Source organism: Babylonia areolata, chromosome 24, assembly GCF_041734735.1.
Source record: "Babylonia areolata isolate BAREFJ2019XMU chromosome 24, ASM4173473v1, whole genome shotgun sequence".
NCBI classification, from domain to species: domain Eukaryota; kingdom Metazoa; phylum Mollusca; class Gastropoda; order Neogastropoda; family Buccinidae; genus Babylonia; species Babylonia areolata.
The window spans coordinates 7,455,899-7,478,648 of record NC_134899.1 but is presented as its reverse complement, the minus strand read 5'-3'; the positions used below and the strand labels follow the sequence as shown (position 1 = coordinate 7,478,648).

General features: G+C 45.2%; 1 protein-coding gene across 2 annotated transcripts in view; it reads right to left on the bottom strand.

The window, feature by feature from the left end:
- Window positions 1-22,750, bottom strand: part of LOC143299079 (uncharacterized) — a 57,582-nt gene that overhangs the window by 22,549 nt on the left and 12,283 nt on the right. For both annotated transcript variants that reach the window (XM_076612185.1, XM_076612184.1), the window contains 8 exons: window positions 21,182-21,347; window positions 20,156-20,309; window positions 12,989-13,099; window positions 12,082-12,300; window positions 10,728-10,924; window positions 9,328-9,519; window positions 4,121-4,354; window positions 2,377-2,512 (listed from right to left, as the gene is read on the bottom strand). In XM_076612185.1, coding sequence (XP_076468300.1) covers window positions 2,377-2,512; window positions 4,121-4,354; window positions 9,328-9,519; window positions 10,728-10,924; window positions 12,082-12,300; window positions 12,989-13,099; window positions 20,156-20,309; window positions 21,182-21,347 — 1,409 coding nt within the window. The remainder of the gene's footprint in view (window positions 1-2,376; window positions 2,513-4,120; window positions 4,355-9,327; window positions 9,520-10,727; window positions 10,925-12,081; window positions 12,301-12,988; window positions 13,100-20,155; window positions 20,310-21,181; window positions 21,348-22,750) is intronic.

The following is a 22,750-nucleotide window of genomic DNA, read 5'->3' as shown; positions in this document are numbered from 1 at the left end:
GGGCTCCTCTCCACCTCAGGGAGAGCACGTCGCTACACTTGCAACGCCGCCCATTTTTGGTGGTTGTTTTTTTCTGCGTGCAGTTCTATTTATTTTCCTATCGAAGCGGATTTTTCTACAGAATTTTGCCAGGAACAACCCTTTTATTGCCGTGGGTTCTTCTACGTGCGATAAATGCACGCTGCGCAAGGGACCTCGGTTTATCGCCTCATCCGAATGACTGGCGTCCAGACCATCACTCAAGGTCTAGTGGAGGGGGAGAAAATACTGCCGCTGTGATTCGAGCCAGTGCGCTCAGATTCTCTCGCTTCCTAAACGGACGCGTTACTTCTAGGCCAACACTCCACTTATTGAGATGATTATAGTGATGATAATGATGGTATGGATACTTATTCAGCGCCTATCGTCGGTCGGACACCAAGCTCTTAGCACTTTACAAACTCGGGGTCATTTGCACAACAGGCTGCCTACCTGGGTAGAGCCGACTAACAGATTCGATTGGGCGCTCATCATTCGTTTCCTGAATCATTCGATCAGATAGATTTCAGTCATGCATACATATACCCATACAAACATGTAACATTTTACGTGTATGACCATTTTGTCTTTTTACCCAGCCATGTAGGCAGCCATACTCCGTTTTCGGGGGGAGGGGTGGTGGTGCATGCTGGGTATGTTCTTGTTTCCATAACCCACCGAACGCTGACATGGATTACAGGATCTTTAAAGTGCGTGTTTGATCTTCTGCTTGGGTATACACTCGAAGAGGGCTCAGGCACTAACAGGTCTGCACATAATTTATGTTGACCTGGGAAATCGGAAAAAAAATCTCCACCCTTTACCCATCAAGCGCCGTTACTGAGATTCGAACCCGGGACCCTCAGACTGAAAGTCCAACGCTTTAGCCACTCGGCTATTGCGCTCGTCGATAAGCACGATAACAAGAATGCTTTTTCCCTCCCATCTAGCTCTGCAAAGCTCACTAAATGAAACGAAATTTGATTTCTCCATGGTACTGAGATAAGCATAATGACAAAAGAGAACAGCATGAGAGGGGGCACGTGAAGCAGAGAGAGAACAACGGTCTGTTCCGAGACTCCTTTGGGGGGAGGAGGGCCAGGGGGGGGGGGGGGGGGCAGGGGGAGGGGCGGAGGAGGGGCACAGGGAATGTGATGCAGAACATTGCTCATGTGCTGAAAAGCACTTTCCTTTTTATACATACGCTTTTTACTTCAGCCGACCGGGAAGAAGAAGAAGAAGAGGAGGAGGAGGAGGGAGAAGAAGAAGAAGTAGAAGAAGAAGAAGAAGAAGAAGGATAAGGAGAACAACAACAACAACATCGACAACAACAAAAAACAACCACAAGAAGAACGCAATGCTAAGCGCAAGATTAATCAGGTTTCTTAGGCGTCACAACTAACAGCAAGTTTGAAATACTTAACCCATTTGAGACCCTGTTTTAGGCCCTTAATAAAAACTGACATTCCTTAATGATCTGATTTTATCATCATAAGAAAACAGGTCTTCAAGTTCTAGACAGTCCGGGTATTTCACGTAGTGTAATGGCATCACAGGTGCATGTTGCTGTTTGTCTTCTTGCCCGTCGAAAAGGATGTAAGGGATTGGGTCATTGCTAGTTGGGCCACAGGAATGGGTTGAGAATTTTGAGCAGAGAGAGAGAGAGAGAGAGAGAGAGAGAGAGAGAGAGAGAGAGAATACATGAGCAGACAGAGAGAGACAGAATCAGAATTTTATTCAGTGAGGCCAAAGCCCCATTTGAAGGAGTTGTGAACTATAATAAGTACACCATATTTTGCGACGAAAAGAAATAGCAAAATATAAATATATGCAAAGCTTATCTCCCATATGCACACACACTCGCGTTGTGAGGAAACTGAAAAAAACACACAAAAAACCCAAACAAAAAACAACAACCGACACACACACACACACACACACACACACACACACACACACACACTATATATATATATATATATATATATATATATATATATATATATATGCACACACACATATAAGTATACACCTAAACTCGCGTACCTGTATACAGGAAGCCATATATACTGAAATAATCACAACCATAGGTATACACATGCATACACATGCACACATAAACATAATATATGTATTCAAGATACATAGAGAGAGAGAGAGACAGAGACAGAGAGACAGAGAGACGGGGTGCTGAAAATGCGAAATTCAAATCGCTTCCTTTTCATGTTTCGTGAGTACACCCGGAATAACGAGTGTGTGCTGCACACTACCCGTGACAGAGTCCCTGACCCCAAGCGGGGTGGATTACAAGCCGATACACTCTGCATGGAGACAGAAAACACGGGTGAAGGACCCCACCTTGGAGTTGAGCAACATCTCCTTCAGGATGAAGGCACCCAGGAAGCCAGTGGCGCCCGTCAGGAGTACTCTGCCCTTTCTGAAATGATGCCTGTGCAGGAACGTTCTCCAGAAGGCCCTCAGCTGATTGTCCAAGCTACACGAACAGAGGACATTTTTAAATTTTTCATTTATTTATTTTTTATCGTGAGCGTCCAAGCTAAACGGAAAGAGGACATTTCTATAATTGTGGATGCCCAAACTGAACGAATAGAAGACAGAACGTCCAAGTTAACGAAGAGAAGACATCTAAAAATAAAAAAAAAAAAAAAAAACACAAAAAACGTGAATGTCTATGCTGCACTGAAAGGGGAATCAGTTAAAGAGCGAAACACCAACATTCTAATCACGCTGTCAGTATCGGAACTGTGGTGTGAGGTATGAACTATCAAACACTGCCCACATATTACACAAAAACTGCCATACATCTTCCCACCCGCCAACACATGAAAACACAAAAAACAAACACCCCCCCACCCCAAGAAAAAAACAACAACAAAAAAACCCAAAAAACCAACAAAACAAACCATCCTCCCTTCCCCACATTCTACGCAAACCAGATACTCTGCGCTACGAGTGAAGAAGAAAGCACAAGTGACCCGTGAAATTACCAAACAGTACACCACGCACTTAACTGAAAAAAACAAAAACAAAAACAAAAAAAAAACGGCTTTGCCTAAACTTAGGCCGTATCCCACGAAACCAGAACAGGAGAACGGCGGTGTGTTGTGTGTTCAGCAGCAGAGCAAAGCAATCACCAGAGTAACGCTCCCCTCCACGACTGGCGCAATAGCTGGTGGGTATAGGTTGGAGATTTTTTTTTTATCTCCCAGGTCAACGTATGTGCAGACCTGCCAGTGCCTGAACCCCCCCTTCGTGTGTATACGCACGCAGAAGATCAAATTCGCACGTTAAAGATCATGTAATCCATGTCAGCGTTTGGCGGGTTATGGAAACAAGAACATACCCAGCATGCACCCCCCCACCCCCCCGAAAACGGAGTATGGCTGCCTACATGGCGGGGTAAATAAACAAAACGGTCATACACGTAAAATGTTAAATGTTACATGTTTGTCTGAGTGTATATGTGTGCGTGCCTGAAATCTGATCGAATGACACAGAAAACGAATGATAAATCGCCCAATGGCAGCCGTCAGTCGGCACTACCCAGGTAGGCAGCCTGTTGTGCAAATGACCCCGTGTTTGTAAAGCGCTTAGAGTTTGGTCTTCGACCGAGGATAAGCGCTATATAAGCATCCATATCCATCAATCAAACCAACACAAAACGAAGAGGTTATCTGGACCACTGACGACAAGTGACAGTGACAGAAACAAAGTGACACCCAACAACAACAAAATAATAATAATAATAATAATGGTATTTATAAATCGCTGAATCTTGTGCAGAGACAAATCAAAGCGCTTTCGCACCAGTCATTCACACGCATGCATAACTCAAAAACTGTAGAAACTAAAGACAAGGAAGAGGCAGGCAAGGGAGGCTATTTTGGGAAGAGGTGGGTTTTAAGGCCAGACTTGAAAGAGCTGAGTGTGGAGACTTGACGAAGCGAAAGAGGAAGTTCATTCCAATTGCAAGGTCCAGAGACAGAGATAGAACGGCGGCCAACAGTCAACATACACACAACACCCCCCTCACCCTCTCCTCGTCCCCCCACCCCCACCCTCCTCTCCTCCACACACTCACTCCAACACGGACTGGTCGTGTTTGTCCACCTCTACGGAGAGATCTAGCTCCGGGCGGACGGGGACCACCACACGTGCGCTGCTGTCGCTGCTTTTGTTGCCGTCGTTCTGCGCCGCCTCGATGTACTGGCTGAGCAGCGACACGGTCGGGTAGGTGAACAGCTCGCGCACCGGCATGCCCACCCCGAATGTCTCCTTCACCCGACGCTGCAGCTCCGTGGCCAGCAGGGAGTGGCTGCAGAGCAGAGGCGGAGTAGATTAGGGTAGAGTGGAGCAGAATGGAGTAGCGTAGAGTAGAGTAGTGTATAACAGAGCAGAGTGGAGTGGAGTAGAGCAGAGCGGAGTGGAGTAGAGTAGAGTAGAGCAAAGCAGAGTGGAGTAGAGTAGCCAAGAGCAGTGTCGAGTGGAGTAGAACAGAGTAGAGTAGAGCGGAGTTGAGTAGCGCAGAGCAGAGCAGTGTAGAGTGGAATAGAGTAAGTAGAGCAGAGTAGCACAGAGCAGAGTAGAGTAGTGTAAAGCAGAGTAGTGCAAGGTAGAGCAGAGCAGAGTAGAATATTTTGACATTGTTGCATACTGTCCAACCGACCGACACAAGGCGATATCAGGACCATAGAACAGAATAGAACTAAACATACAGTCGCCTTATCTGGAATGTAGAGTAGAATGGAACAGAATGAAGTGGGGCGGAGCAGGGTGGATAAGAACACTATGGAATGAAGTAAAATAGAGTGGAACACATCAGACCAGACCACAGAGTACGGTAGAGTACAGCAGAACAGAATAACACTTCATAATCATGAAATTCGAGAAAATGTTTCAAGACACAAACCACACTGCTAAAACAACGGAAAGACAGTACAGATCTACGAAAACAATACATAGGATGATCAGGACAGCGAGAAGAGGCTGTGAAGTGGTGGTTGTGAGGGTGGTGATTACGATGACGACGATGATGATGACGACACTGATAAATGGTGTCATATTCATACACATATACAAGGGGACTGGTAAGACAGACATGCATGTACAGCCTGACAGAAAGAAATAGACGGGGGAAAAACAGACGAACAGAAACAACAACAACAAAAAATAAGAACAAAAGCCAGACACACGGAGAACAGGACGCTGAACGCCACGCAACGTGGCAGAACCGTAAACCATACTATAATAACAGGCCCGTAAACCATACTATAAGGACAGGCCCCACGCTTCCTTTTTTAGGAAGTGTCTGGATTTGTTCCAATGTACCTTTTATTTACCTGTGTGCTAGCTGAATCAGTAGTGTAAGCATCGCTAACTTGAAGTTGTGTACCTTGTCAATGGACAGAGTTACCACTCTTTACTATTTGTTAATCATTTCATCTCCTGGACTCACTGTTTGTTAATTTCCAGTTGAAAACCACAGAGGCAACCATGTGTTTGTTCTGTATTGTCCATGTGTTCAGTGTGGCTTGTTCAGGATTAAAGAGGCTATGCTAGTTTTGAATGAAAGCTAATTTGTGTTTGCACATTTCTTCTGTCTTTGCTGCTGTGTGCACATGTTAAATGATCGGTATTAGGACAGGCCCGGCGCTTCCTTTTTAGGAAGTGTCTGGGTTTGTTCCAATGTACCGTTTATTTACCTGTGTGCTGGCTGAATCGGTAGCGTAAGCAGCACTGACTTGAAGTTGTGCACCTTGTGAAAGGAGAGAGTTACCACTCTTTACTATTTGTTAATCATTTCATCTCCTGGCCTCATTGTTTGTTAATTTCCCGTGAACCATACTGTTGCTGAACCTTTTCAGATCGAACCAATAGATTAAACGCTTGAGCCCAACAAGGTGTTCCGACAGTCTTATAACCACTCCCATGACGACACTTCGCCCTTTGAGATGCAAACCCAACGTAGGCCTCAAAGGGAAAGTCAATTTCGGGCTAAAAAAAGAAAATAGCGTCAGCATGAGAGCTATCCCGTGTCACGTGACGTGATGACGTACGTTGTGTGGGCACGTACATTCTGCGTGCAGTATTTTTTTTTTTTTTTTTTTTTTTACTTTTTTTTATTTAAATGTTATGTTTTACTTATTTATCTTATTTTATTATTATTATTTATTTTTATTTTATTATTTATTTATTATTTTATCTATTTTCAAGGCCTGACTAAGCGCGTTGGGTCACGCTGCTGGTCAGGCATCTGCTTGGCAGATGTGGTGTAGCGTATATGGATTTGACCAAACGCAGTGACGCCTCCTTGAGCTACTGCTACTGCTACTCATCTGCTTGCGCCGTTGGCGATTTCTTTTGCAAACTTGTGGACTGATTATTTTTCTTTCCCACGCAGCATGGACCGAGGAATTTGTCACAGTTCAAACTGTACTGAACAAAATCGAATGTGTTGGCTTTGATCTCTGTGTGTATGCGTGTGATTCTTCGATAGGCCACACGCTGAGTATGCCGAACACGGAACAGCAACACACACACACACACACACACACACACACACACACACACAGGAACCTCTCATTTTTAGTCCCTCGCGCGCACTGCAACTGGAAATGCGACGGTATTTGCATTTGTATTTGTATTTCTTTTTATCACAACAGATTTCTCTGTATGAAATTCGGGCTGCTCTCCCCAGGGAGAGCGCGTTGTTACACTACAGCGCCCCCCCCCCCCCCCTCCCCCCCCCCCCCATCCCCCCTTTTTTCTTTTTTTTTTTCCTGATTGCAGTTTTATTAAAAATTTTGTTTTTCCTATCGAAGTGGATTTTTCTACAGAATTTTGCCAGGAACAACCCTGTTGTTGCCGTGGGTTCTTTTATATGCGCTAAGTGCATGCTGCACACGGGACCTCCACCACTCAAGGTCTAGTGGAGGGGGAGAAAGAAAATATCGGCGGCTGAGCCGTGACTCAAACCAGCGCGCTCAGATTCTCTCACTTCCCAGGCGGACTGGCCGACAAACATTCTTTCTTTGTTCTTTGTTCTTTTTCTTTTTTCCCAAAGATTTCCCCCCCGTCCTACTCACTCACCCTGCCGTGTCAAATTTGCTATCGTGGATGTCAGTGACGGGAGCAATAGCCGATTGGTTAAAGCGTTGGATTTTCAATCTGAGGGTCCCAGGTTCGAATCTCGGTAACGGCGGTAAAGGGTGGAGATTTTTTCAATCTCCCAGGTCAACAAAAGTGCATACATGCTAGTGCCTGAACCCCCTTCGTGTGTATACGCAAGCACAAGAAGAAATACGTACGTTAAAGATCCTATAATCCATGTCAGCGTTCGGTGGGTTATGGAAACAAGAACATACCCAGCATGCACACCACCCCGAAAACGGAGTATGGCTGCCTACATGACGGGGGTAAAAACGGTCGTACACGTAAGAGACCACTCGTGAACATACAAGTGAACGTGGGAATTGCAGCCCACGAACGAAGAAGAAGACGAAGAGGAAAAAGAGGAAGGATGTCACTCACCCTCCCATGTTAAAGGAACTCTGGAGGATGTCACTCCCCCTCCCATGTCAGAGAAGCTCTGGAGGATATCACTCACCCTCCCATGTTAAAGAAACTCTGGAGGATGTCACTCACCCTCCCATGTCAGAGAAGCTCTGGAGGATGTCACTCATCCTCCCATGTCAGAGAAGCTCTGGAGGATGTCACTCACCTGTCAAAGAAGCTCTGGAGGATGTCACTCACCTGTCAAAGAAGCTCTGGAGGATGTCACTCACTTGTCAAAGAAACTCTGGAGGATGTCACTCACCCTCCCATGTCAAAGAAGCTCTGGAGGATGTCACTCACCTTTCAGAGAAGCTCTGGAGGATGTCACTCACCTGTCAAAGAAACTCTGGAGGATGTCACTCACCTGTCAAAGAAGCTCTGAAGGATGTCACTCACATGTCAAAGAAGCTCTGAAGGATGTCACTCACCTGTCAAAGAAGCTCTGAAGGATGTCACTCACCTGTCAAAGAAGCTCTGAAGGATGTCACTCACATGTCAAAGAAGCTCTGAAGGATGTCACTCACCTGTCAAAGAAGCTCTGAAGGATGTCACTCACCTGTCAAAGAAGCTCTGAAGGATGTCACTCCCCCTCCCATGTCAAAGAAACTCTGAAGGATGTCACTCACCCTCCCATGTCAAAGAAGCTCTGAAGGATGTCACTCCCCCTCCCATGTCAAAGAAGCTCTGAAGGATGTCACTCACCCTCCCATGTCAAAGAAGGTCTGAAGAATGTCACTCACCCTCCCATGTCAAAGAAGGTCTGAAGGATGTCACTCACCCTCCCATGTCAAAGAAGGTCTGAAGGATGTCACTCACCCTCCCATGTCAAAGAAGCTCTGAAGGATGTCACTCACCTGTCAAAGAAGCTCTGGAGGATGTCACTCACCCTCCCATGTCAAAGAAGCTCTGGAGGATATCACTCACATGTCAAAGAAGCTCTGCTGGATGTCACTCCCCCTCCCATGTCAAAGAAGGTCTGAAGGATGTCACTCACATGTCAAAGAAGCTCTGAAGGATGTCACTCACTTGTCAAAGAAGCTCTGAAGGATGTCACTCACCTGTCAAAGAAGCTCTGGAGGATGTCACTCACCTGTCAAAGAAACTCTGAAGGATGTCACTCACCTGTCAAAGAAACTCTGGAGGATGTCACTCACCCTCCCATGTCAAAGAAGCTCTGGAGGATGTCACTCACCCTCCCATGTCAGAGAAGCTCTGGAGGATGTCACTCACCTGTCAAAGAAACTCTGGAGGATGTCACTCACCCTCCCATGTCAAAGAAGCTCTGGAGGATGTCACTCACATGTCAAAGAAGCTCTGAAGGATGTCACTCACCTGTCAAAGAAGCTCTGGAGGATGTCACTCACCTGTCAAAGAAGCTCTGAAGGATGTCACTCACCTGTCAAAGAAGCTCTGGAGGATGTCACTCACCTGTCAAAGAAGCTCTGAAGGATGTCACTCACCTGTCAAAAAAGCTCTGGAGGATGTCACTCACCTGTCAAAGAAGCTCTGAAGGATGTCACTCACCCTCCCATGTCAGAGAAGCTCTGGAGGATGTCACTCACTTGTCAAAGAAACTCTGGAGGATGTCACTCACCCTCCCATGTCAGAGAAGCTCTGGAGGATGTCACTCACCTGTCAAAGAAACTCTGGAGGATGTCACTCACCTGTCAAAGAAACTCTGGAGGATGTCACTCACCCTCCCATGTCAGAAAAGCTCTGGAGGATGTCACTCACCCTCCCATGTCAAAGAAGCTCTCGTGGATGTCCACCTCCTGCACGTGCAGCACCTCCGCCCAGATGCCGGCCAGTCGCACCTCCATGTCCGTGGTGGGCCGGCCCTCCGCCACCACCTCCTCCGTCACCCCGCGGTCAAAGGGAGGCAACGCCTTCTTGTCCAGCTTGCCCGTGTGAGTCTCGACCGGGATGCTGAGAGAGAGAGAGAGACAGAGACAGAGACAGAGAGAGATAGAGACAGAGACAGAGAGACAGACACAGGCAGACAGACAGACAGAGAGACAGAGGGATACAGATACGGATAATTTATTCATGTATAGGACGTGCCCCTCATGAAGGGGGTACATACACATGATTATAATAATATAAGAAAAACAACAAGAAATAAGCGATCATTTAATCAAGAACAAACTGCAGTATTCTCAGACATCAGAGTTGGTCGCAGTTTGAATGCCTTAGAGAGAGAGAGAGAGATAGAGAGAGAGAGAGAGAGAGAGAGAGAGAGAGAGAGAGAGACAGACAGACAGACAGACAGACAGACAGACAGAGAGACAGACAGACAGAAGAGAGAGAAAGAGAATGAGAGAGAGGGGGGAGAGAGGGAGAGAGAAGTAGGGAGAGAGAGAGAGAGAGAGAGAGAGAGAGAGAGAGAGAGAGAGAGAGAGAGAATTCGGGAACTTAAAAGTCGGAAGGAAGTGGTACAATGCCTTAGGTCACAAAACATACAGGGACCGAGACTCGGCACTGATTTCATATAATTAATTATACTGGCCCTGTAGAGTAAACAACAACAAAAACCAACAACCCAAAACACACACACACACACACACACACACACACACACACACACACAACCCCAAAACGTGGCACACGTATTTCTTTTCTCATGCACAGCAATTAAGAAGCATCCTATCTAATATCAAATTTCCAAATCTATGGCAAAGCTTGTGTTGAGAGAGAATGTATTTCCAGAGGAAATAAATTTGTTAAGCTATAACCATGGACAAACACACACACACACACACACACACACACACACACACACACACACATACACACTCTCTCTCACTCTCTCTCTCTCATGCAATGACATATAATGCAGTATTGTGTAGTGTAGACCCGGTTTTTAAGGGGGTGGGGGTGGGGGTGGGGGGGGGGGGACTGGATGAAAAAAAAGCAGAAAAAAAAAGCGCGCGTGCTTATTCTATTATCCTCGAAAATAAAGAATTTTTGTCTTGTCTTGACTCGTCTTGTCTTCCCCATTTTCCCCCAATCCCCTCCACCGCCCCTTCTCCCACCTTCTCTACCCACCCTCCTGTTCCCCAACCCCTCCACCCCTCCACACATACCCCTTCCCCTCCCCCCCAACCCAACCCCCTCCATCCTCCCCCCTGTTTTACCTGTCGAGGAAGACGAAGTATGAAGGGATCATGTAGAAGGGCAGACGTCTCTTGAGCTCCCCCCGGATCTCCTTCTTGCTGGTCTGACCCTCCTTGACGATGTAGGCCACGAGGAACTTGTCCTCGCCCTCCTCCCCGCGCACCAACACCACGGCTGCTGACACCATGGGCAGCAGCAGCAGGGCTGACTCCACGGCCTGCGAGGGGGGTGTGGGGGGTGGGGGGTATCATCATCATCATCATTATTATTATTATTATTGTTATTATGATCATTATCGTTCGTTATTTGTTTTGTTTTTTTAATTTATAGTCTGTTCATCTAAGATGATGATATTAGACTGAAAATAAATGATATTGTTATCATTATTTGGATTATTATCATTTCTATGATATTGATGATTGTTATTATTAATTAGAAATCGACTTTTCTGTATATTCGAATGAAAAGAGGGGCGGTTGAGGATTATCATCATCATCATCATCATCATCATCATCATGAGCATTTACGCCTAATCTTGAAAATAAGCCCCAGGCGTTTACAGTTAAGAACACATTTGTAAATATCAAAAAGGAAAAAAACTGAGCACAAGATACCAAACATAATTAAGAATTATTCATCCTCCCCCCCCCCCCCCCCCCGCGCCCCCCCTCCCACACACACACCTACAACAACACACACAAGCCCACGTGAACGCACGCACACAAGTCATAGCACATAATCGTAAATAGTACACAATCGAAAATACAACCAACAAATTCTGAAACTATCAAACTCACAGTGCTCAGTAGTTCTGATGAATGTGGTGATGGTGATGATGACGATGATGATGATGATGATGATAATGATGATGATGATGATGATGATGATAATGATGACGAGGCTGCTGCTGTTGATGATAATGATGGTGATGATGATGATAATGAGATGATGGTGATGATGATGATGCTGGTGATGATGATGATGATGATGATGGTGATGATAACGAAGCTGCTGCTGATGATAATGATTACATGATAATGATAATAATAATAATAATAATAATGATAATGATAATAATAATAATTTTGATAAAATGATGATCAGAACGACGATGATCATGACAATGATATATAAATTTGAACGAGTTGAATTCAATAAGTACGAAATATTGAACAAAAATCCATAAAAATGTCACGTTCATTACAATATATATTTATATATTGTACACACGAGTGAACGTGTGAATTGCAGCCCACGAACGACGAAGAAGAAGAAAACAACAACAACAAAAACCAACAAAAAACCCAACAAAAACAAAAAAACAAACAATAAATGACAAAATCCATTCACCAACCCCACCAAACCCCCTCACACCTGAACTTCAATGGAGTATCCACGGATCTTGACCATGGTGTCCACACGGCCGTGGATCTCCAGAGAGCCGTCGGACAGCATGCAGCCGCAGTCCCCTGTCCTGTAAAGCCGCTTCCCGAAGGATGGGGGCACCCACTGGGGGGTGGGGATGAAGCGCTTGGCCTGCTCCTCTGGCCGGTTGATGTAGCCACGCGCCAGACCGGGACCCCCCACGTAGATCTGGTCAAGACAGACAGTGCGTGTTGCGTCAGGTGGTAGAAAGCTCACGGCTGGCGTCGGTGTGTTTGTTTTTGGAGAATTCTGGGGTTTTTTGTTCTTGTTGTTGTTGTTTTTTTGGTGTGTGTCTTCTTCTTGTATAATTTTTTTTAAATATTTTGGATTTAAAGAAAAAAAGAAGAAAAAAAACCACCCCAAACAACAGCAAACAACAACAACAACAAAAAATACAAAAAAACAACAACAACCCAAACGAACAACAACAATTAGAAAAACAAAAACAAAAACAAACAAAAAAACAAAAACAAAAAAAAATATATACAAACCCTCACACACCACAAATTAAACGTGTTGGTGACGGAAGCGTGTCGATGTTGTTTTTATTCATTAAACTATTTCTTCTTCCCTGTCTCTCTGTGTCTGTGTCCTTATATCTTCCTCTTTTTTTTCTTTTTGTTTCTCACACACACACGCGCGCGCGCGCGCGCGCGCACACACACACACACACACACACACAAACTCAATCACTCATTCACTCACTCATGCTCTCTCACTCTCTCTCTCAAATTTCTCTTTCACATAGTATACACTCTCCCTCTCTCTCATTATCACACACACACACACACACACACACACACACACACACACACACACACGAACCGAGCCATTCACAGCCCCCAGCACCCCTCACCTCCCCGGAGCATCCCACGGGCTGCGGCTTGCCATCATCTCCCAGGATGACCACGTGCACTCCCTGGATCACCTTGCCCACGGGACAGAACTTGCGGGCCATCAGAGAGTCCTGAAACCAGCACACAGTGTGGCTTGTCTTGTCAGTGGGAAACTGGGGCAAGACACTCTCCACTGTGAACAAATTCTAGTCCAGATGGTCGGTGCAGCGGTTAACCTCTTCTGCTGTTCTGATGGCCATGGTCGACCATGACTGACTATCATACATACATATCATATCTATATATATCATATCAAACATACACCACAAAATCAACGCAATCTTCTTGGAACCAAGAACCAAACCCTGAAGAACTGGACGTTATGGGCTGACGTCAGCCATGGTTCGTGAAACTCAGCTCTGCGGACTCTGTCTGTTTCGCTGTCACTTCGTAAACCTACATGGAGAGGCGAGACAGAGAGAGAGAGAGGAGGGAGGGAGGAAGGCAGAGGGGGTTAGGGAGAGAGAGAGAGGGAAGGAGAGACAGAGAGAGGGGATGGAGGGAGGGAGAGAGAGGGGGGAGGGGGAGAGAGACAGAGGGGGAGGGTGGGAGGGAGAGGGAGAAAGAGAGGGTGGAGGAGGAGAGATTGAGATTGAGATATTTTATTCATTTAAGGCCTTGGCCCCATATGAAGAAGGGCAACAACAGTTAATAATCAATACATAGATGAGCACCACAGGTCCTCACAAAATTTATGATACAAGAGATACTCGCAGCTGAAATGCTTTGAAGAGATAAAGTGCCAAACTACGAACGATATTTTCATTACTAGAAGCCATCAGTAGACCTAATCGGAACAAACATGGATCTGTATAATACTTCTTTGGTAAGAATTTCACACGAAGATGGTGCAAAGCAGGACATATCAAGACAAAATGAACTTCATCTTCAACAGAGACTTTGCACAATGGACATAATAAAGCAAATTTATTTCTATTGTTATAGCGAAACTGATGAACATTAATTTCGGTTATGCCAAATCTAAATCTGGTCAAGATAAATCGTAAATAACGATCTAAATTCAGAGACAGATATTTCTTCACTAAATGAGTCGAACTATACACTCTATATAAATCAAATCTGTCACTATATTTAATGTGGTTTTCCCAATCTTGCCATCTGCAGTCAATCAGTCGTTGGCGGATTGATTAACCCAAGCATACCCAAAACCAAGTTCAAATAAACATAATCGTACATTAGAAACCCAGTTATTTTTTCCCTTCAAGTCTAAATCATACAACATATCATAAGCTTTTCGTGGCAATCTATCATTATTCATTTTTGTTAATTTTAGCCAGTAACTGACACATCTAACTGCAGAGTTAATATAAATAGGATACCTATTCGTCTCACCATAAACTAAGTCATTTGGTGTTCTCATACTAACTCCTAAAAACTTTTTTAACCACCCAAACAAATGCACCGACTCACAATGCACAATAGCTTTTTTATCCAGTCCCCACAGTTCTGATCCATACTGCACAATGGGTTGTATTTGAGCATCAAAAATTTTAAGAAAAAGATCCAAAGAATTGCTATTCAATACAAATAATTTCCTCAACACAAATATCAATGCATTTTTTGCTCTACTAGACAGGTCTCTACATGCTGCTACAAAACTTAAACGAGTTGAAAAAAGGACTCCAAGGTATTTATAAGCATTCACAACAGACAATGCAACACCATCAAAAAACCACCTTTCCCTCGCTGCCAAGTACCCCCCCCTTCCTAAATACAACAATATTACTTTTATTCAAATTAACACATAACTGTAATTTACTTGCTGCATTTTTCAGGCTGTTTAGTTGAGACTGTAAACCAGTAACAGTTTCTGAGAATAAAACTATATCATCCGCTAGTAATAAAACAAACAATTCAAAATAATCAATTGTAAACATAGCACCATGCCTACCCTTCTCTATTACTTCTATTGCCAATTCATTTATGAATAATGAAAATAAGATAGGACTGCACACATCCCCTTGTTTCACACCTCTAGTACAATTAATATAATCAGTAAGCTTGTCTCCAGATCTGATTCTTGTTTTTACAACATTATACATATTCTTAACACAATTAAAAAGCTTTCCTCTAATACCATGTTTAATTAAGATAGGCCATAATATGTTCCTGTTAATAGAATCAAACGCCTTTTCAAAATCAATAAAGGCAAAATAAAGTTTGTGATTATAAGAAAACTGTTTCTGAATTAAGGCCAAAAGAGTAAACATATGGTCAGTTGTTGAATATCCTCGCTTAAAACCAGCTTGATACTCCCCAGTTATATTATTTTCCTCAACAAATTCCTGAAGTCGCCTATTAATTATTGTACTAAACACTTTGCTACTAATATTTGACAGTGATATGCCTCTATAATTATTTGTATCATTAATATCACCCTTCTTATATAATGGAAAGATAACAGCCTCACACCAGCTTTCAGGATAAATGCCCTCATCAAATAGCTTGTTGAAAAACTTTACGAAAAATTGTATACTTTGTTCACAAGACGTTTTTAAGAATTCCCCAAGAATACCATCGGGACCCGCAGCTTTGCTGTTTTTTACTTTTCTAAGCGCAAAAAGAACATCTTCTTGTGAAATAGGGCGATTCATAGAATGATTCTCCACATCTGGTAACACATATTCATCACTATCATATGATAAATCTTTATCAAGTAAGGCTTTAAAATGCCCAAACCATTTATCAATAGAAATATCATGCTGGGAGGGGGAGAGAGATAGAGGGAGAAAGAGAGGGAGAGAGAGAGAGGAAGGGAGAGGGAGGGACAGAGGGAGGGCGAGAGAGAGAGGGGGGAGGGAGGGAGGGAAAGAGGGAGGGAGAGAGAGAGGGGGAAAGAGGGGAGAGGAGAGAGAGGGGGGGAGGGAGAGAGAGGGAGTGAGGGAGAAAGAGAGGGGGAAGGAGGGAGAGAGAGAGGGGGACAGAGGGGAGAGAGAGAGGGAGAGGGACGGAGGGAGAGAGAGAGGGAGAGAGAGAGAGGGAGAGAGGGGGGAAGGAGAGAGAGAGGGGGAGGGGGAGAGAGAGGGAGAGAGGGGGAAGGAGAGAGAGGGAGAGAGAGAGAGAGGGAGAGAGGGGGAAGGAGAGAGAGGGAGGGAGAGAGGGGGAGTGAGGGAGAAAGAGAGGGGAAGGAGGGAGAGAGAGAGAGGGGGGAAGGGAGAGAGAGAGGGGGAGAGAGAGTGGGAGAGAGAGAGGGGTGAGGGGGGAGGGAGGGAGACAGAGAGGGAGAGAGAGAAGTGGGAATGAAGGAGAGAGAAACAGGTGTGGAGGAAAGGGGGGAGTGAAGAAGAGAAAAAGATATATATATATATATATATATATATAGAGAGAGAGAGAGAGAGAGAGAGAGAGAGACAGACAGACAGACAGACAGACAGACAGACAGAGGTCACCCACGTTGCCTGTCTTCACCATGCTCGTGGTGACGTCATTTGGAAAGTCTGGCGGCAGGAAGACGTCATCATCCCCCTCCTCCCCCTCCTCCTCCTCGTCACCCGCACCCCACCCCCCACCACCACCACCACCATCATCATCATCATCATCATCATCACAATGCCCCTCCATCACTCTCATTTCAGTCACTGAGTGTGACAGCTGACCACATCCACCGCAATTAGTCACAGTATAAAGTGTTTTATTATAAAGGTCCACACAGTTACACAGTTGGCTACTGAACAAACGGCCTTTCCCAAGCAGTCAAAAGAAAAACAAATAAATACACCATAAAAAACAAAACAAAGACAATGATAATAATTATATATATAAAAAAATAAAAAAGACAACACCCCCACCCCCCCACCCCCCTTCCTACCGCCCCCGCTCCTCCAACACACACACCCGTACAAATACCCTATCATTTTACGATATTATTTCATCTGATCTTCAGTGTAATTGGGAAAGTCCTGCACATCTGTTGCACTTTGTATGGAGGTTTTTGTGGATCTGTCCTTTGTTTAAAAAAGCTGTCGTTGCCACGTTTATGTTGTTCTCGTCTTCTACTGTTAATGTCCTGGGATGTTATAACCACGTTTAATGAACTGTTCTGTGCTGTGTCATTTCTCTGTCTGTCTGTGTCATTTCTCTGTCTGTCTGTTTCTGTATCTGACTGTTTTCTGTATCTGTGTGTCTGTTTCTGTTATCTGCCTGTCTGTTTCTGTGTCTGTCTGTCTGTTTCTGTTTGTTTCTGTGTCTGTCTGTTTCTGTGTCTGTTTCTGTATCCGTGTGTCTGTTTCTGTGTCTGTCTGTCTGTGTCTGTCTGTTTCTGTGTCTGTCTGTCTGTTTCTTTATATGTCTGTATCCCACTGTCTCTGTTCAATACGCAGAATGTTTGCGACTTGGTCACTATGATACATTCTCTATTTCAGCCGTACTGCTGTGAGCTGTATGATTCCATCATCACGCCCATCATACAGAGAGTTTTAAAGTATATTGCCCATTGTCATACAAGGAAATAAGCAATATACTAGAAAGAGACTTTTATAGGTGCTTGAATTCAAAGTGTAAAACCTCGTCAGTTGACTCTCTCAGACATTGGTCCGATTCGCAGACCAGTTCTGAGTTTAGCTCTCAGACTATTATCAAATTTATTGCGGACCAAGTATTGTTCTAATGTCAAGTGCATATGCTTTAGTAACTTGACAATTAAGCATCGTATAATTTTTTTTTTTACTGTAGCGTGATGAAGCCTTATGTACACGAAAGTGTGTCTTCACAAGTGACTGAGAACGTTGATGTTTTCGACTTTTTGCATTCATTATCAGTTGTTTCGCTTGTCAGTTTCACGACTTCTCTTTTACGAAGTCCTTTAAGTAATTTGCTGTAATTGTATTTGGAAATTTGTTTCAAATTTCACCCTCATTTCACCCTCATTTGCCCAGTTTCCCCCAACCCTCCATTCATTCACATCTCCCACCCCTTCTAACCGATAATACTCAAATGTATTCATAAATACTTTAACAAAATGTCTTCAGTCACCGATATGTGTGACGGGACAGTAAACAAAACTCCTCCTCCTCGTCCATCTGTTCCAGTTCTGCTGGAAAAAAGTGTGTGTGTTTTTTTGTGTTTTTTTTCACTTGAGATATTGACTAAACGGTACAGCTTTTTTCTGATACAGGAAAAACATGATTCCATATCCGTCACAATTCCAGTCAGTTTCATCGGAACGTGAGTAGGAGCGTTTTTTCTTTCTTTCTTTCTTTCTTTTTTTTCTTTTTTGTATTTAATCTATTCCTTCGTTTATCTACTTAATCTTCCATTTATTCACTCATTAACTTCCTCAAACTGCTGTCTATTCAGCTGTCACGTATAATACCGTGTTTAACCAAAGAAATGTACTTCGTGTTGCTGATTTTGTCATTACTGATGTCGTTGCTGTCGTTCTCGTTATTGTTTTCAAGTACTGAAAGAAGGGGAGAGGGAGAGAGAGAGAGAGAGAGGGGGGGGGGGCAGACAGACAACACGAACTAAAGGATTCACCGCCAAAACCACCACCACTATCACCACTCCCTAACCACCACCATCACCACCACGTACAACAGCAAGAACACCAGCAACAACCAAATATCCCGCCCCTCCACTTCTGTGCTTGGGGTGAGTCCTGTCAATGTCTTCAGTGTCGGCAGATTCATGGGGCCTGTTGTTTGAGGGACGATGTGGTGGTCTCCACTCTGGGAGGGACGCTCACTCAGTCTGGCTCCACGACTAAGTTTCAGTTTCAGTAGCTCAAGGAGGTGTCACTGCGTTCGGAAAAATCCATATACGCTACACCACATCTGCCAAGCAGATGCCTGACCAGCAGCGTAACCCAACGCGCTTAGTCATTATTGTCGTTAGTACGGGGCTTAGTTTGTGGTGTCCTGAGTACCTTAAATCAGAACAGGCACCACTGAACACCACCGAAGTGACTCAGCAGCAGTGCAGGGTCTCCTCTGGTGTGTGGCCTCCTGGTGACCTAACATCGATTGTTACCTGCGGACTGCCGACGCTGGAACTGTGACGGACGAACTCGGGTGTGGCCGTGTATGGAGGAATCTAAATGAGCGGCGTGGGAGTAATGCCACTGAAACGGTGCAGATGATGGGACAGCAAAAAACAAACAAACAAACAAACAAACAAACAAATAAAAACAACAACAAAAAAGCACCCAACAACAACCAAATATCCCCCAAACCACCAAGTAAGTCAAAACAACCAGTCATATAATCTTTAGGGCGAGGGCTGGATGCAAACAATAACAACAGCAGCAGCAGCAGCAGCAGCAACAACAACAACAACATGTTACTTGCTCATCTATTTCCTCCGTCAACAAAGATTTTGAGTTGACACCAACTCATCCACCCCATCCTTCTCGAAACAACCCGTGAGGTGGACACAGGCCACGTGGTGGCACTCGTACACCAACAAAACCACAACCACGACCACCATCATCAACAACAATAACAACAGCAACAAAACAACCCAACAACCAAACCACCACCAAACAACTACAAGGCAACCAATCACATACTTTAACCCCATTCTTCCAATGACACATACACAAACTCACCCCATTCTTCCAATGATACACACACACACTCACCAATTCTTCCACTGACACACACACTCACCCCATTCTTCCAATGACACACACACACTCACCAATTCTTCCAATGACACACACACACACTCACCAATTCTTCCAATGAAACATACACACACTCACCCCATTCTTCCAATGACACATACACACACTTACCCCATTCTTCCAGTGACGCATACCCATTCTACCAATGAAACACACACCCACCCCATCTCCCTAAGACACATACCCCATTCTCCCAACGAAACACACCCATTCTCCCTATGACACATACCCATTTTCCCAACAAAACACACACACACACACACACACACACACACACACACCATTCTTCCAATAACACACACCCCATTCTCCCTATGACACATACCCATTCTCCCTGTGACATACACTCATTCTCCCAACGAACCCCCCACACCCCACCGCCCGCCCACCATTCTTCAAATAAGACACACCCATTTTCCCTATGACACATACCCATTCTCCCAACGAAACACACACACACACACACACACACACACACACTGACCCCATTCTTCTCGTAGTACTCTGACAGGTCAACACAGGACACGTCGTGGCACTCGGACACACTGTACATGTTCATGAAGTGGACCCAGGGTAGGGTGGAGATGCAGCGCTTGAACAGCGAGGTTGTCACCACCTCCCCAGAGAACCAGATATGTCTGCAACACCAGCAGAGCACTGCCTGGGCTTGGTTTCGTTTGGTTTGGGTGTGTTTTGGTAAGATTATGTTTGGTTTGGTTTGGTTTGGGTGTGTTTTGGTAAGATTATGTTTGGTTTGGTTTGGTTTGGGTGTGTTTTGGTAAGATTATGTTTGGTTTGGGTGTGTTTTGGTAAGATTATGTCTGGTTTGGTTTGGTTTGGGTGTGTTTTGGTAAGATTATGTTTGGTTTGGTTTGGTTGGGTTTGGTTGGGTTGGGTTGGGTTTATTTGGTTGGGTTTGGTTGGGTTTGGTTAGGTTTGTTTGGTTAGGTTTGGTTTGGTTTGGTTTGGTTTGTTTGGTTTGGTTTGGTTGGGTTGGGTTTGTTTCGTTTGGTTAGGTTTGATTTGTTTGGGTATGGTTTGATGTGATCTTTTCGTTTAGTTTCACTTCGTTTCGTTTTCTTGCATTGCATTCCATTGTATTACATTACATTGCATTCCATCTCATTTTATTTTATTTCCTTTTATTTCACGTTCCTTTCTTTTATTCTGTTTCTTTTTTTTCTCTCTCTCTCATAAATTTGAAACCACGAGGTGGTCACTTAACCAATTACTGTTTGTCTGTCAGAACAGCTTTCTCACAAAGTTTGAACTTTTTTTTTCATTTGTTTTGCTTTCGTTCTGTGTGTGTGTGTGTGTGTGTGTGTCAGTGTGTGTGTGTGTGTGTGTGTGTGTGTGTGTGTGTGTGTTTAATTTTTGTTTTTTTCTTCGTTTTGTACATATTTTTGGTTCTGTTTTGTTCTGGTAACTCAATGTCTATTTGTTCAAGCTTTGAGGTTTTCGTATTCGTGTTTAGTGTGCGTGCGTGCGTGCGTCTGTGCGGAGCACAAACCTCATGGTCTTGAAGGCGGTGGGGAGATCAAGGTCGGGCGAGTTGAGCAAGGTCTCCAGCAGGGAGGGCGTGAAAAGCATGCGCGTGATGGCGAGCACGTGCACGTGGTGACACAGCAACGGGGGGTCGAAGATGACGGAGTTGGGCAGGGGGTACATCGGCACTCCTGCACAGGGATCACGGCACACTGCTCACACACACAGGCTGCTGTCACAGGGGGGGGCTGTGGTGGTGGGATGTGCGGGGGAGGGGGGGGGCGTGTGGGGGTGGAGAAGAAGGGGAACAGGAGGGTTGGGAGGATTCCGTGATACTGTTAAGTTTGAAGGGGGGGTGGGGGTTGAGGAGGGTTGGGGGAGAGGGGTTGGGGGGGGGGGGAGTGAGGTGTGTGTGTTGTTGTTGTAGGAGTGGGTGTGGGGTTCAGGGGGTGGGGTGGAAGGGTCGGGGGGGGGGGGGGGGTACATTCAAACTGGGCGCTGCAGGATCAGCGGCAAAAGAACTGAGCAGCAATGCTGTCAGTGACCCTCTCTCCCTCCTCCTCCTCTGTGTGTGTGTGTGTGTGTGTGTGTGTGTGTGTCTGTGTGTGTGTGTCTGTGTGTCGTCATAGCGACCAGCACATCGTTGTGGACATGGCCGGCACTGAAACCACGAAAGAACCCCCCGAGTCCTGGTGATGGTGATGATGATGTAGGAGGCGCCGTGTTAGAATCGGGCAGGCGATGGACTTCTGATCCAGTATACACCAGTGATCAGGGTTCGAGGCCCCTGTTTCGGCATGGTGTTGTGTCCCTGGGAAAGGCACTGTACTCCGATTTTCCCTCACTCCACCCAGGTGTGTATGCCCGGGTACCTGACTTCGGTTGAGGAAGGTTAAAACGGCGGAAGGAGAGGACTGGGCCCCGCCTTCCTATGCCGAGCCCTGGGCACAGTAGGAAAGAACTCACTGCCTCCGTGACCGTGAAAGGACACTGTACTTTTTTGACCTTTAACTTGGTGGTGTTGCTGTGTGGGGCAGAGGGTTAGGGATGGGCGGTGTGGTGTGGTGTGGTGTGGTGCAGTGTGGTGTGGTGCGGTGTGGTGTGGTGTGGTGTGGTGTGGTGTGGTGCAGTGTGGTGTGGTGTGGTGTGGTGCAGTGCGGTGCGGTGCGGTGCGGTGTGGTGTGGTGTGGTGTGGCATTGCAGGGGTGTGTGGGTATGTGGGGGAGAGGTTGGGAAGGGGAACGTCTGTGAAAACCGAACACAGTCATGAACACTGCCACTAATATAAAACAGTTTTTGGATGATGCTGGGTCGGTCTTGACTGAGTGTGACTGCGTCGCAATTTGTTTAGGGATGCGCAAGAAAAGGCGACACTAAATATACGCAGCCTTTGATGACACATCGGTTTTGAAAGCTGTTGCACTCTTGTCGACATGTGGTCATAATTCGTTTCCTTTGAATTCCAGTTCGCTGCTCGTAAACTCAGAAACAGACACACAAATCAACGCAAGAATAAACCGTAACAAAAAACCAATAACAAACAACTGAACTAAGCAAAGTAAAGACATAATCAGACATTTGGAAAGAGACTCTA